Genomic DNA, 15,705 nt, shown 5'->3' with positions numbered 1-15,705 from the left:
CATGTGACAGACGACAATGGCCTTGTCTCCGGACAAACCCCGAAAGTCTTCAGTCTTCTCCGGAGTTCCCCTGATAACAAATCCTCCACATTAATCATCACTGGTCAGGGAGGGCCTCGCAACTTCAGGAAAAAGTAATATGTCACAGAACAATCAGAAAAACGATTTCATTAGCTAATTACTTTGGTAAAGACCATCTCAGTTGCATTTGACCAGGGTTGAATTGTGTGTAGTACATAGTGTATTGCTAAAGTAGAATAGGCAAAAGGGCCCTTGGCCACAAACGAGCCGAGAAGTAGAGCAAGCGAGCCACCGAAAGCGCCAGGCTAAAAGACCCCAACCATGATGCGAATGGACGATGTGGGTTGTCTATTCAGAAAGCAAGCAACAGCACGAAACGCGATAAAAAACAGACGCATGTGGTACAGTCATCCAGACGCCAAACAACCAGTGATTAAACTTCCGAGAGAATGAAGACAAGATGGGAAGAGAACCGCTTATAGCAGAAAACATCGCAGGCGAATCACCATAGTACTTTTGAACGAGGCACACAGATACGAAAGGTAGGATTGTCGGAGCTAGCGAAATTGATACTCCATCGAAAAGCAAACGCACGAATTCGATCGAGACTGAGTAAGGTATCATGATTGGCTTTGGCTGGATCGTGATCTGGATCGTCTACTTCGGTGTGACGGTTCCCGCGCCGGGGGAGCGTGTTCAAAGAATGGGATCAGGTCAGGGTTCTGGCTCGGAGGGGTTGTCGACGTTGCTGCGTAATCACCAATGATGTTGTCATCCGGAGCAGTGTCCGGGTGGACTTCGATGCCCGGTTGCCTGTTCCGCCCTCCATTGCCATTGTTATTGAAGTCAAACTTGAACGCCTCTCCTTCTCCGGGGCGCTCAATCGGAGACCAGCCAGCGATACTGCCTGCCACAATACCCGCCATTGCAGCCGCCGGACCAAAGGCCGAGTTCGAGCGGGAACGCGTGCGCTTCCTTGAACGGGATTCAGGTGTCGCAGGAAACGGCGGAGTGCCTTCGCTGCTGTCGCCAACGGGAGTTCCCGGAGCAGAGTTCTCGCGCGATCTTGATCCACTGCGAGACCGAGGGAGGAGTTCTTGAGGATGCTGCAGCTTGTGAGCCACCTTCCTTAGGCGACCTCCACGAAGAGACTTGAAGAACTTCAACTGGTCTCGGATTTCCTCGAGGGCAGGGTTCCACTCAAAACGTCTGTCTTCATCAGAAACAATAAGCTCCGGGCGCTTCTTGCGATGGAAGGTCGGGATGAGCTTGCGAAGAAATTCATCCGGAATCAGTCGTATTATCACACCAACCGGCAGAGAAATCACACCCAGGATAAGGCAAACTGCCCATTGCGCTCCCGAGAGGCGTGTAACGGAGAAGGCATGTCCACCAACGAAGATGATCAAAATCTGACCGCCAACAATAATGAATTGGATGCCGATGAACCACCGGTTGCGGAAAAGACCGTCGAAGATGTTGAGCCCATTATCTAAGCGGCGAGAGTTCCACTGGTTGAATATCTGCATCCAGACGAACGTATTGAACACCACCGTAGTAAGGACAGTGTTTGCATCTTCATCACCATTGAAGTCGATGATACCTTTCAATATAGATCTCCCAGCAAAGTTAAGAACGAGTGTGACGACCAGCTGGTATATGCTTTGCCCGATCATCATCTTCCACATCGTCATGTTGATGAGAGGCGCAGATTTTGGTTCAGGTCGACGGTTGAGAACATAGGGTGACGGGGGGTCCGTGGCTGCTTGCTGTTAGCTTATAATATAAGGTTTTGGATGGCAAACATACCGAGAGCGAGCGCGGCGAAGGTATCCATAATCAAGTTGACCCACAGAAGCTGAACTGCAGTCAACACGGATTCCTCGTCGCCACTGGCCACAGCAGAGATAAATGTGAGCAGGACGGCCGTGATGTTGACCGTGATTTGGAACTATGCTAATTAGTATATTGACATGGATAGATTCTTCTATGACTTACCTGCAAGAACTTCTTCACCGCATCGTTGACAGTCCTTCCCCAAGCCATAGCCTTTACAATAGAAGCAAAGTTGTCATCCATCAGGATAATGTCTGACGCCTCCTTCGCAACCTCTGTTCCTGTGATTCCCATGGAAAAACCAACATCCGCAGTCTTCAAAGCTTGAGCATCGTTTGTTCCATCTCCAGTCACGGCGACGGTCTCACCGAGTTTCTTAAGCTGAGAAACAAGGATCTTCTTATCATCCGGACTGGATCTGGCGAGAACCTGCAGACGTGGGATAATCTGCGTCATCTGGCGACTGCTGAGCTTTCTGAACTTGGGCCCTTCAATGGCAACACCACCAGGAGTAAAGATACCACATTCTTGGGCAATTGCTTTCGCAGTAACGATGTTGTCTCCAGTAACCATTCTCACAAAAACACCTGCGCGCTGACACTGCTCAACTGATTCCGTGACTCCGGCTCGCAAGGGATCCTGAATACCGAAAACGCCGAACATGACCATGTCTTTGAAGATGGGATCGAATGCAGCAAGCGACCGATCTTCTTCTTGCGTAGGTGCTCCTCGAGGGGGCCACTCGGTGAAGTCGCGATAGACGAGGCCGATGGTTCGCAAAGACTGAGTAGCGTAGTTGTTGATGGTCTCGTCAAGTTTGGAACGATCCTTGTCATCCAGAGGCCCTTCCTCAAGACTCTGAGTAGGGTCACGAACAATCCTGGTCGATTTGGCCAGCAAAACCTCAGATGCGCCTTTGACTAGCATGCGATACTTCTTTCCGTTGTCGATCTTGACCACGACAGCCATACACTTGCGACCAGAATCGAACGGCACCATCTGAGCAATACTCGCATTGTCACGCGCCTCACTAAGCGATCCTAGTCCGAGGTATGTCCGCGCGAAGCCGAGGAGGGCTGTCTCGGTTTTAGATCCAATAAATGTCGTGGTCCCTTCCTGTTCTCCCTCGAAGGCGGTCGAATTGAGGACGATCGAATCGAGGAGAAGCTCTTTGGCTGGTTTCGAAAGACTCGACGCAAACTCAGAAGGGGACAACGCATTCCCAGAATCGGCAGGGCGATCCTCGTTACCGCTTGTGGGTGACGACGCCTGGGATTTCCCTCCAAACTTGGTTTTGGTGCCTAACGTTGCTGCAACGGCAGTCATCTTGTTTTCCGTAAGAGTACCCGTTTTATCCGAACAGATAGTTGTCGCATTTCCCATTGTTTCACATGCCCTAAGCAAACGAACCAGGTTGTTGTCCTTCAGCATACGAGTCGTAGCGAACGCAAGCGCAAGTGTAACAGCCAGGGGCAACCCTTCTGGAACGGCAACTACGATGACAGTCACGGCCACGATGAAGATTTGCAAGAAAGCCTGACCCTTCTCATCGGCGTTGCCAAGGCTCTTCAGCTGGGCGAGGAACTTGATGAACAGGACAACGAAAAGCAGTAGACCAGCAGCCAGACCCAGTTTAGCAATGTATTCCGCGAGGATGTTCAGCTTTGTCTGCAGTGGTGTGGTCTGGCCCTCATCTTGAAGAGACATCATCGTCTTGCCGTAAGTCGAGTTCACACCAACAGCCGTAACCAAGAATGTACCCACACCTTCCGACACCTTGGCACCAGAGACGATGAACGGGTCCATTTTGGCGAGATTCTCATGTCGTTCAATGGCAGCGAAGACGTCCTGAGCCGGCGTCTTGCGCAGCACATCTGATTCACCGGTGGCGGAAGATTCATCGCATTTCACATTATGGCCTCCGATATAAATGCCATCAACCGGAACAAGCTCGCCAGGTTCTAGATGCATGAGATCACCCACGAGGAGATCATGGATGGAAATCTCAGTCATCTTCCCAGACCGAATCACCTTGACCAGACGATCTTCCTTTTTCTTGTTTAGTTTGACGAATTGGCGTTCCTTCTGCCAGTCGTTGGCTGCACCGACGACCACAACGATCAGAATCGCGACGATGATGGCAACACCCTCAACCCATTGTACCCGCGGCTCGCCAGGCTTTGCAGTAACGGATTGGTAAATTCCGAGGGCGAGCGAAATAATGGCGGCCACCGTCAACAGGATGAGCACTTTATCATTGTACGCGAGCCAGGCGAGTTCGAGAATACTTTTGGTCTTCTTCTCAGGGAGTTTGTTCTCTCCGAATACGCGCTTGCGGTCAGAGTAGGCATTTTCGTCCTGTTTGTGTGTTTTATTATCCGCTTGAGACGGTTCTGGGGGCGGCGATTCGGCGGCAGGTTTAGGCAGGGACTGGTGATTATTGCTTGAGGCCGTCGCATCTTCGAAACTCACGGTGCCGTCCAACTCGGTTTCATCCAAGCCCAGACCGCTGCGCGCATCGGTTCGCAGACCTTTTGCAAGACCAGCAAGGCCGCCAAGAGCGTAAAATGCGCCAAGGTTCTTGGGGTTCAACAATTTGTTCAGCTGCCCGGGCGAGAACGCGAAGCTGTTGTTCTCGACCTCAAATTCCGCTTCATGGCCCGGGTCCGGCTGGAGAGCTTCCTCGTAGTTTTCGAGCGTAGTCTTCGCTGAATTAGAAGGCGACCCATTCCTTCCATTTGGGTGTGATTCGGCTCCATTAATCTGACTCGAGTCCTCAGACTCGATGGAGTTTCCGCGAGACCTGGCACCCGGTACGGAGAGGTAATTAGAATGAACCATTGGATCTCCCATTTTTGTACTGGGTGAAAAGGCGTTGCTGCGAGGCGACGGCGAGGTTGGCCTGCTATCGTGCTCTCTGCCCTCTGACGAAGCATATGATCGTACTGAGTGAGCTGAGCGGGTATCCGAAGGAGAGACCGTATTACTGTTCAGGAGCATGCTGGTGTCTGTGTGATCAGCATTGTTGGCAGACCGTGACTGCGAAGTCTGCGATGGAACATCGACTTGGGGAGGTTGGGGTTGGTCCGAGGAGGTGACGGCCGAAGTGTCGATTGTTATGGTGGGCGCTCGTTCTCGGCGGAGCGGCGTGGAGGCAGGCTGTCTGGACTCATTGTTATCGTTGGATGGTCTCGGCTCGGACATGGTCGGCCAAGGGTGAGACGGCGCCCCTCAAGGAGCCTCGACGGCAACCGAACAAAGAAAAGATGGATATCAATAGGAATGTGGCTCCGGAAGGAGCAACTGGACGGCGGCCGACCCTGTCATGAACACAGGCTAGCAAGGAGAGACAGCTCCCATTCAGCGATATAACAGAGGAACAGTGCAAGTGAAGGGAAAACGAGGCTGCGGGTGCCCAAGGGTCAGCCAATGCCAGCAAACGACCTGACAAAGGAAAGAATAAGCCAAGGGGATGAGGATGAATCGATGATAAAAAAGAAAATAAGGTAGGAGAAGACCCTGAGCGCGGGAGACACTAAGAGATGCGACGGTCAAATAAGAGTGGTGAAGACGTCCTGCTTCCGTCACTCCACAGGCCCACCGATCGGTCTTCCAGAACCCAACTCGTATTTGTTGCCTTTTTCATGAGTCGGCCTACATGTGCTATGGGCTATACGACTGGGACTGCGAAACTATACAAATCAACAGGCTACAGATTTTCTACCGTCTAGCTGACTTTCAAGCCTCTTTCCAAGACAGAATCATCCCCTTTTATGGGCCCTGGCTGGCACAAGAAGAAGAAACGGAGCTTGACATGGTCCCCGCCAACCTTACTCGCTGGCGCTCTTGCACTGCCTCCTTCCCGTCTCCATACTCCGTCGTTCCATTATTCAACCAGCAGTGCAGACCTCTCCTGCGCCGGTTTCTATCGAGTTCCTGTCACTCTTGTCAAGAAGAAGGTTTTCAAACCCACGGGCCTGGACTCCGCGACGTATTCAACGTTCTTTCATCTGACGAATCTCTCAGGGCCAAATACGAAGCCCGCAGCGCCCAACTGCCAGCTACCTCTGCACAACCCTGGCCTAACCACGCTGGCATCCGCATATCGCCAGATTCGCCATCAGACCTCCAACTCCAACAAACCACTGCCGGCAAAAGACGAATTAGAGAGGTTCTGCCACGTAGGCTTAACAGCATGCTTAATTTAATTTGGCTTAGCGCGCCCGAGGGCCGTCTTAATTAAAAAGGCGGTCTAAAAAATTAAGCATGTATTAAGCTTATTAAGCGTGCCTATTACTTAATTTAAATAGGCTTAGTGCAGCGCTAGCGCGGTTAAGTAAGTATTATATTTATTAAGGCCTTGTAACACGTTTTAATATTTTAAAAAGGTTACTTTATATTAAAATTTATATATAAAGTAACTTTTATATTATAAATAATACCTAAAGTTTATTTATTAAGACACTTCTTAACTTTTAATAGTAATTAATATAATTTTTAATTAATTTAATACTTATATTACTGCTATTACCTGGGCCGCCGGTAATATCTTAAATAATAATATTTTAATAACCTATTTTTTATGTTAATTTTTATTACCTTACTATACTAATAGTTTTTTTAATAATATAGGTACCTATAACGCCTTTTAATTTTATAGCGCAAGCTAGTACCATATTTTTAGTATAACTAAATATAAAGGGTACCTAGGCTAACTTTTAGGCTAACTTTTAGGCTAATTCTTAACTATTTTAATAAATTACTATGCCTAAAGCCTTTTTACAGGCGTAAGTACCTTTAATATTTTTTAATTTTATAGCGCAAGTTAATACCGCACCTTTAATATAGCTAGTTATAAAGCTTTTATAAGCCACCTTGCAGGCTATTTTATAGGCTACCTTTTAATTTTAATTATAATAATAAGCTAAAAAGAATTTTACTAATAATAATTTATAACTTATTATAAGTTATAATATTTTTATTTTAAAGTATATAACTAGTAATAGCCCATGCTAATTTTAGAACAAAGTTATGGTTAATTTTAAACATGTTTATAAAAGAAATACTTATAGCTAAAAAATAATAAAAAAGTAATTAATATAGCTTATTAATAAATATTTTAAATAACTTTATATTAAAGTAACAGGAAAAAAATATACTAATAATAAATATATAAAAAAAGCCTTATAAACCTTCGCGCTTTATATTAATAAAATTAAAAAAAAAATATTTTAATAAATAAAGCATTATATTATAAGTAGCTAATTATAAGGCTATATATTAATACTAAAAAAATTTATTAATTAATTAAGTAAAAAAGTGGCTATTTATAAGAAAAAAATATTAAATTAAGGTTATATAAACTCCAGGGCTGGCAAGTTAAATTTTTATATAAATTTTAGTTATATTATTTTTTACTACTACTTAAACTAATATTACTTATTTAAAGGGGGGTTTTAAAACTTTTAGCTAGCTATTAATTATTTTTTAAAAGGCTACTTAAAAAATATAATCTAACTACTAAATAACCCCTTTTTAAATAAATTTTATAAATATTTTTAGTTATTTAATCCCTAGGTGTTTTTAACTAGGCTTTATAAAGTTAAATTTAATTAATTTCCGGGTAAGAATAAATTATATAAACTATTAATTAAAAAAGCTATATAAGGTTTAAGGTTAAATATTAGGCTTTATAAAATACTTAAATAAATACTTTACCTAAATATTACTTTACTACTATTAGTTAAATATTAAATTATTAAAATATTTAGTTTCCGCGAAGGCATGTTATTATATTTATTAAAAAAATAATTATTTTATATTTAGCTATAATTAAAATTAATTTAACGCGTTAATATAGCTTAAATATAAGTAATTTTTAATTTTTTAAAATTAAACTAAAAGCTTGCTTTACTAATATATATAATATTAATAAATAAATATTAAATATAGCTTACTTTAGAAGAACCTTACCTTTAACCTAGTTATATAAAATAATAATATTATATTTATCTTTATAAATACTATTTTTATATAAATATAAAGGTTTTTAACCTTTATTTAACTACCTTAAGTACTACTTAATATTACTTTAATATTATATACTAGTATTATTAATCTTACCTTTATATAAGCCCTAAAGTAAAAAAATTAAGCTATTAAATATAATAAGGCCTTAATACTTTATTTTATAAAGCTTTTTATATTTAAAATAAAAGAACTATTAATTATTAGTTAGCTTATATATAAGTTAAAAAATACTATTTATAAATCTTTAAATATAAGTATTTTTATTATATAAAATAGCTAGCTTATAAGCTTTTATATAAATTAAAAAATAATATTAATAAAGCATACTTTTAAAGCGCTTAGTAATATAAAAAAAAGTATTAATATAAATATATAATAACTAGCCTTTACTTTTTTTAAAAAAGCTTTTTAAAATTTTTATTTTATAAAAAAAAAAAAGGCATGTTAATACAAGGCAAAAGGCAAGCTTAAAATCTAGCATGTTATAATATTAATATTTAATTTTTTTAAGGTAAAAAAAAAGTATAATTTAATAAATTTCCCGGGTGTTAAAGCTACTTTTAATTAATAAAAGGTTTTTATATAAAAAAAAGTACTTTTTACTTATTAAAAGTAAAATAACTAGCGCTCTCGCGGTATTTAATTAAGGTTAAATTTAAATAATTAATAAAGCTTAGGGCCATGGTAAATATAGTTAATAATATTAATTAATTAATTTTTTTTAATATACACTATTAAGGCACTTATAAATAGTATTATATTATTTATTTTTAGTAACTAGGAATATTAAGGGGGGTGTTAATACTATTAATTAACATGTTATATATAATATTTATATTTTTATATAAAATTATATAGCATTGTAAATATTACACTTAATTTAATAATTTAGCGTACTTAGCGCGCCGTGTTAGGGTTACATAATATTACCTAATTTAGAACTACCGGCACTACAAATTTAATGGATTTCGCCGAGCGCTCCCGTGGCAGAACCTCTCTATTAAATGGCAGGAATGATGCTCAAGCTCGCAGCCGAAGCTGCAGTCCAAGAATCAAACAAATAGCGTTGCTGAATTCGGGGGCTTGGCAGAGGCTGTGCAAAATCACACTACTCCCCACTCCACTTTCCTTCAATTCGGCCAAATATGAAGCTTCACTATTGACTTTCATGCTGCTTATTTATTGGTTCTTGCTTGCAGTGGTGCTCACAATCAAGACTTTGACAAACCCTCTAGTTTGCGCCGGTATCCTTGATTTCGGATAGAGTTGCAATGTGCTTCACTGCTTTCGCATCACCAAGTCCATGCAGCAACGCGTGCTGTGAACGGTTCTGGGAGTCCCTGTTTCAGGGGGAAGATCATACTATTTCCTTGGTACTCTGTACAACAGTGGCACTCGACACTTCTGGAGAGTTGTTGCCACTACAGGATGCAGGTGTGTCAGCCATATCAGATCAAGAAGAGGCCTCTTGCCCCAAAGGAGGCGAGGACCCCATAGTCCCTGTCTATACAATTCAAGGCCGCGAGTCCACGACCAGCATGACGTGTTTTCACGCCTCTTCAGGGCTTGAATCTGAATATCTGCGACGTGATAGGTGAGTTTGCCTCCTGTATCAGGAATCTGCGATCCGTACGACGGAGTCTCTCCGTTTAGGGTATCCCTCCGATGACCGAGGGATTGGCTGATCAAAGTGAAACAACGATGATTTTAACATGTATCCAAACCCCTTGGAAGGTTCTGAACTCCAACGGTTATCTGCAATCATCTCCCGGCCAACTACACAACTCCGTAGAGCAGATAGAAGCCGCTGCCGAATCCTCGCCACCCGAGATCACCTCGTTTGGAATCGGTGTATCTTATGCGGATAGGTATATCGATTCGCTCGCGGTCACTCAGACATGAACGCGTACTTCCGTACTTCGTAACGTGGGTCAAGGCGCCTCCTTAACAGCGTCGTACTCTGTACAGTGCAGCAGTGGCGTCAATAATACAATCCCACGTCTACGAGTCATCCCGAATTCCATGACTGCAATCCTCCCTCCTTGAAGTCAGGCGGCGCCTTCACGAGACCTGGGCTCTAGCACCTCCTTGCAGTCCCAAGGGTACTTGCTACGTAGTAGAGGTTCAGGCCTGGTACTTGGTCTCCAGGCACTTATTGGTCTCTACCGAGACTACGAATGGTGTCGACCTCTATCTGGGTGGACAGTCAAAGTATTATGAGGTCACCTCGCACCATCTCCAGAAATCCCCGTCCGGAGGAAAGCTTCAGATGTCGACCAGTTCGTCTGCTCTGGGTCATCATATAACAGGCCATGGGAGCGGATGAGGAGCACGCAGGTAGAATGTAAAAGGTGCCTCTCTATTCACTAGAGAAAGAAGACAAAAGGACATGAACCGCCTTTCCACGGTAATGTACATTCCCGACCCATCCATCCACCAATGCTCAAGTAGTAGATAGAGTACTGTAAATACTAGAAGGCAGGTGAGATCCTACCATGCATGCAGAAAAAGATATCTATTTAACCACATTCCTTCCATCATCTCAGCTCTCAGCTCCCAAGATTTGGCCCTCGATATCCTCCTCTGAGACCTTGACAGTCCAAAGCCCCAACGATTCGCCACCAGCAGATCGGGCATCAGGCCTAGCACGCGTATTGACCATGGCCTTACTTGAGAGCGCCAAGGCTTCCATCAGCTCGGACATGCGCTTCCCGGCCGTAAAGCTGCGAGTTATGGGTTCGTTCTCCGCAACCTGCATGGCGAGGTTCATGCATTGTACTAGGAGCTCGGAACTGACGATGTGTGCGCAGTAGTAGAGGGCGCTGTGGTACTCGAGGAAGAGTTCGGGGATGTAGGTGGTTCGGATTTGTTCGAGCTCGGCGGCTTCGGTTTCTGGAGTAACATTAGTGGATGATGATTTGGGAAGTTTTCGATGGGAGGGGTAGGTCATACCGTCGTCAGGGCTGACTAGCCAGTCATAGAGTATTTCATCGACATGGACACTGATTGCGTCCAAGGCGTCATGAACTTCCTCCTTAATGCCCTTGATTGCTGCCGAGTCTCGTCGACGTCTGAGCTCGTCGCATCTTTCGTAGGTAAGGGCGAAGTTCTCCAAAGCGTCAAAGGCGAGGATAAGCTCTTCCAAGTCGCGCATAGTCTTCGATTGCGCATAGAGAAGTTGGTGCTTGCTCGTGGATTGTAGGCTGTTGGTGGACGACTTATTCCGCTTATGTCCAAATGTCTTCGGCTTTGAAGGACTGGAAGGCTCCGGGGTGCCGCCATCGGTTCCATTCTCATAGTCCGCTGGATAGAATTCGGCGATATCAAATCCGAAGGCCTCACGGGAGATCTCCGACAGCCGCATTCGCCGGCTTAGCTCTCGAGCAGCAGGAAGCTTGCCGGAAACTGTTGAAGACATTAGTGATTGTTCGGCGCCAGCCACAATGAAACTTACTGAAGAACTTCTTGTAGAGCACTGTCCCAAGAAGACAAATCCGGCCCCATTGCCCGTCAATAAAGCGAAGCCATTCAAGACTACGTATAAGTCGCTCGTCTTGCTGCGAAACTTCCGTTCCAATGAAATCTTTCTTGGCAGGCGCCAGCTCACGGTTACCATCTCTGCGCTTGATGATCTTTGAAACATGCTTGAATGTTCTTGTATGCTCGACAGCCGATTTCCCAGAAGTGATCGATTTCCACTGTTGCGCGATAACTTCTTCAATGTCAATCCCGTATTTGTGTATCAAGTGAACTAGCAGCCTTCTCTCTTTCGGGTCGGTGATCTCAATCAGCACATCACCAAGTACAAAACAAGCCCCAAGGTCGGTCAGAAGAGACGCATAGAGCGGAATGATATCAACAAGCCCGGCTTCTTCCAGGTCATAAATATAACCAATCACGTTCACGGATGCGATCTCCAGGAATTTGTGATCATTACGCACACAGCCAGTGTGGTCGGCGACGACATAGAGGTGGGCGGCAATCCGTAACGCATCGCGATCCTCGGCCGCAATTAGCAGAGAGTCGTCCACATATGTGGGCGAGAGGTTGGGCACATATGTCGGTCCATCCCTATTGATAGCCGCCTGCGAAACTGCTTTGGCCAAGGATGAGAAGAAGGAGTCATATCCTTTACCCAGAATTGCGGCTTGAATAGTGCGGTAGGGGTTTCGAGCTTCTCCTCCGACTCGATCGTTACCCTTGGTGGACTGCACAAAGGTGTTGAATTCGGCATGAGCCGCAGGTTCGGGCCTGAAGGCCACAGGGTTTGCGGGCGGATGATTTATCTTTCGCGAGAGCTGTTTGCAAAACCCCCTGTAACGGGACAATACCTGGTGGTTGAACCAGACGTAGAGAAAATCGTCCCAGCTCGTGCACACCTTGTAGGCCGTGTCTGCTTCACCACACAACAGTGCGTAAACAGCCCGCTCGAAGTCTTCAGTCTTCGAATCCCGCGACAGGCTAGAGCAAGCGGCTCTCCAGGTATCTTGCGACCGGCAGTTCATCATACGTGTAACCCCATCATGAAGAGGTGTTGATTCCCCCCCGGACTTCGCATCAACACTGGAACCGCAAAGACTGACTGCGCGCCAATTCTCCAGGCGATCTGACGCCCATTCCCTGATTTTAGTCCAGTTTTCGCCCTGTCGAAGCATTTTCCAGCACGTCATCCATGTGGCACGCTCGTGGAACTGGTCCTTTCTCTGGAGATTCTGTTTCTGGCGGGTGACCGCGTCGGGATCCAACTGCGTAACCAGCGGTTCGGAATGCTCAGAAGTCAGTAAGAAAGCCGTAATTCCTGGATCATTCGGTTCGAGGGGTTGAGGCCAGGCTCGTAGCCGCTTCTGTCCCTTGATGGTCTCCTTGGTGTAGAGCCACCCGTGAGTCCAGGCGCCCTGTCCTCTTTCGGCTTGCTTTTCCAGCTCCGAGATCAAAGAATCAATGTCCTGGGTAGAAGAGCGCGCAGTTTGTTCCAGCCACTTCATGATGACCACACATTCCACCGCGTATTGGTCTGCCTTCATGAATTGTTCCCAAACCTCGCGATCCGACGAATAGCGATGAAGCTTTTGGAAAGCGGTATCTTGCGCTTGTCGGTAGCTGGCTTTGCTAGCGGGGTCGTCGACACTGACGAGGTTCAGCAGAAGCTGCCAAGTGTTCGCTTCTAGCTGTAACCGTTGCAGTTCTTCTTCGGTCTTAGGGTCGCTCGTGCTGTTGCCGTTGTTCAATCCCCATCCTGACTTCGCTTTCTTTAGTGTGTTCTGTTTGGAAAGGTCTTGAATGGCGTCCTGCGCAATAGTCTGGTATCCCTTCACCAGCTGGTAGACGGCCTGGTAGTTCTGGAATTCGTCATCGCGGTTGGCCTTTTGTTTAAACCGGTCCAGTTTATCGGCGAATGCTTCGATCTGGCGCGTAACGCGGTCGGCAGTCCGGCGAAGGGGATGCAATGCCTGCTGTGCGCCCGCTGATGTAAAGAACTCGGATGTGGCGTCGAATTCATCTGTAACGCCGTCAGAATTGTGTCGAGACTCAGGTCGGAACATCATACTCTGGTCATTAGGTGCTCCGGCAAGGTTCAAGGGCGATTCGCTGCCGTTCCGATCATCTGCTGAAGCATCCTCTTCCTCTTCCAGCTCTTCCTCCTCTTCCTCCTCTTCCTCCTCTTCCTCCATCTCCTCGTCGTCCTCGATCTCTAACACTTCGTCATCGTCGCCTTGCTCTTCTTCATCATCCATAGGCTCGTCATCATCGTCGTCGAGATCGATAACTTCGGTGCTGTTTGGTTGCCGTTGGTTCTGCTGCAAGACGAAGGGATGGGTTAGAGGCTCTCGGCGAAGAATCGAGCTCGAAAACAGTACTCACATTCAATGACGTGAAGCCAGAAACTGGACCGGCAGACCCGGCGGCTCTATTCAGCGGAGCCATAAGCTAGAGGTTGCGAAAAAGAACAAAATCCCAGCAATGAAGCCGCGCGACAATGTGTTTCTGCCTCTTTAACTTGTCACCGCATGAATTCTCGTTGGCCCAGCACGCTGTTTTGGTCGACCGCCGCTAACCTGGAAATGGACTAGCTCCATATCCTCCACACCATAAAAATCGTCACACGGTTCTGCTGGCCCTTTCTTCTTTTTCTTTTCTTCTCTAATGTCATTTAGGCAATCATTAGAGTCTCGGAACGAGCGCTTCAATCTTCGTTCAGGTCAATCGGCCTCTCGCGTGCTCAAGATTGTCTTAGAACAATCCAGCAGTTCTTACAACTAGTCTAGCTCTTCACTTATATGGGAGCTTAGACTGCAAGGGAATTGTTACAGCACTTCCACCCTTTGCCATTCAGTACCAGTGGAGCTCGACGTTTCTATATATACGGCAGGTCTATTATGTACATTGCGGCCACTTCGAGAACGGAGGGATGATTGTAGACATGCGTTATGAAGCTTCCTGCCCGCGCTGCTTCATTCGCAGCTTCAGCAGGTTCGGCTTCGGACAGCTCGGAGTCTTCGCGTCCTCGCCTTGCTCCTTGTAGAAAGAATTGCAGCATTCATACAGGGCGTTGATTTGAGCCTGGCACTTTTCCTCTTGGTAGGAGTTCTTGGTCAAACATGCTGCCGCTGTTAATGCTTGGTTCATTATGCCCATGGTTCGGGAGTGAGTCTACTACCTTGTATGGCGCACTAATCGTAGTAAGCACTGGTCGAAGGGTCAAGGGGAAGCGTTCAAGTGTGGCCTTACTGCTCGTGGATGGCATGGAGGATCGAACGCTATATCCTCTTTCAATCCGCCCTAATATATGTTATCTCTATCCAGGCTCCTCTGGCCATACCTAGGTACATATATATCCGCTTACCATGATGTAATGCGCACACACGATGAACTCGATTGACAATATGTATACGAGGAGAGAGAAAAGCAATGTAGACGGGCTTTTTTGAGACACACAAGAAAGACAAGTAACCTAATGAGCAAGAAACGATTGGCTAGGAACGTCAATTGAGTGATAAACTGACTGAATACCTCATCTCACTTCCACCGCCTGAGACTTGCGCCGCAAAATAGATTCTCCGCTCTTCCTCGCTGGTGGGGGCTTTGATCACCTTCTCGTCGCCTCCTACATCCAACGCAACACCTTCAAGTTTCCTCCTCTTTTCCCTCACCTCTGAGTTTTGACGGCACAATATCTGACGTCTACAAACTCATCCTCATTACTCAACGCCATGTAAGTCGACTCTCTACTCCCCACAGCCGGTTCCTGTTACCCCGCATTGTATCGCAAGATCGCACCAAACGAACAACACACTAACGCAAAGCTCGCTCGCAGACTCGCAAGCCTCATAATTCTCCTACCGGTTGCTCGAGACCGTTCGAAAACTTCACACAAAATGTCTGATGCCGCTGCTCCCCCCGCAGACGCCCCTGCGCCTGTTGAGCACCTCAACATCAAGGTCACCGACAACAACAACGAAGTCTTCTTCAAGATCAAGCGATCGACTACCCTGAAAAAGCTCATGGATGCGTTCTGTGACCGTCAAGGAAAGCAGCCTCAAACAGTCCGTTTTCTCTTTGATGGAACACGCGTACGTCCAGAAGATACGCCAGACACGGTACGTTCTCCGGCCGTTCATGAACTGAGTTTCCAGACTACCTACGCAATTCCGCCCTTGTAAATCTATGGCTAACATATTATCATTCCTTAACAGCTCGACATGGCCGACGGAGACACCCTCGAAGTTCACCAAGAACAGATCGGCGGCTAGACGCTTGTGACGAATTCTAACAGGCAACCTTTGATATATCCTCTTCTCGATCCTCCGGCGGGTCTCC

General features: G+C 45.7%; 3 protein-coding genes across 3 annotated transcripts; 1 reads left to right on the top strand and 2 right to left on the bottom strand.

Annotated features, from left to right (window-relative positions):
• Positions 1-641: 641 nt before the first annotated feature.
• Positions 642-5,061, bottom strand: pmcA (putative P-type calcium ATPase; the record flags this gene model as incomplete). Its single annotated transcript, XM_026748474.1, has 3 exons — positions 642-1,783; positions 1,831-1,972; positions 2,020-5,061. The coding sequence occupies 3 exons, from the start codon at positions 5,059-5,061 to the stop codon at positions 642-644; spliced, it is 4,326 nt and encodes a 1,441-aa protein (XP_026602778.1).
• Positions 5,062-10,429: 5,368 nt separating this feature from the next.
• On the bottom strand, positions 10,430-13,812 carry DSM5745_06457 (nucleoporin Nup84/Nup107 family protein; the record flags this gene model as incomplete). Its single annotated transcript, XM_026748473.1, has 3 exons — positions 10,430-11,292; positions 11,342-13,685; positions 13,750-13,812. The coding sequence occupies 3 exons, from the start codon at positions 13,810-13,812 to the stop codon at positions 10,430-10,432; spliced, it is 3,270 nt and encodes a 1,089-aa protein (XP_026602777.1).
• A 1,451-nt stretch (positions 13,813-15,263) lies between these two features.
• DSM5745_06456 (SUMO family protein SMT3) lies at positions 15,264-15,638 on the top strand (the record flags this gene model as incomplete). Its single annotated transcript, XM_026748472.1, has 2 exons — positions 15,264-15,485; positions 15,582-15,638. The coding sequence occupies 2 exons, from the start codon at positions 15,264-15,266 to the stop codon at positions 15,636-15,638; spliced, it is 279 nt and encodes a 92-aa protein (XP_026602776.1).
• Between the last annotated feature and the right edge of the window lie 67 nt (positions 15,639-15,705).

The sequence above is a fragment of the Aspergillus mulundensis genome, assembly GCF_003369625.1.
Source record: "Aspergillus mulundensis strain DSM 5745 chromosome Unknown scaffold_6, whole genome shotgun sequence".
NCBI classification, from domain to species: Eukaryota; Fungi; Ascomycota; class Eurotiomycetes; order Eurotiales; family Aspergillaceae; genus Aspergillus; species Aspergillus mulundensis.
This window is presented reverse-complemented; position numbering and strand designations above follow the sequence as displayed.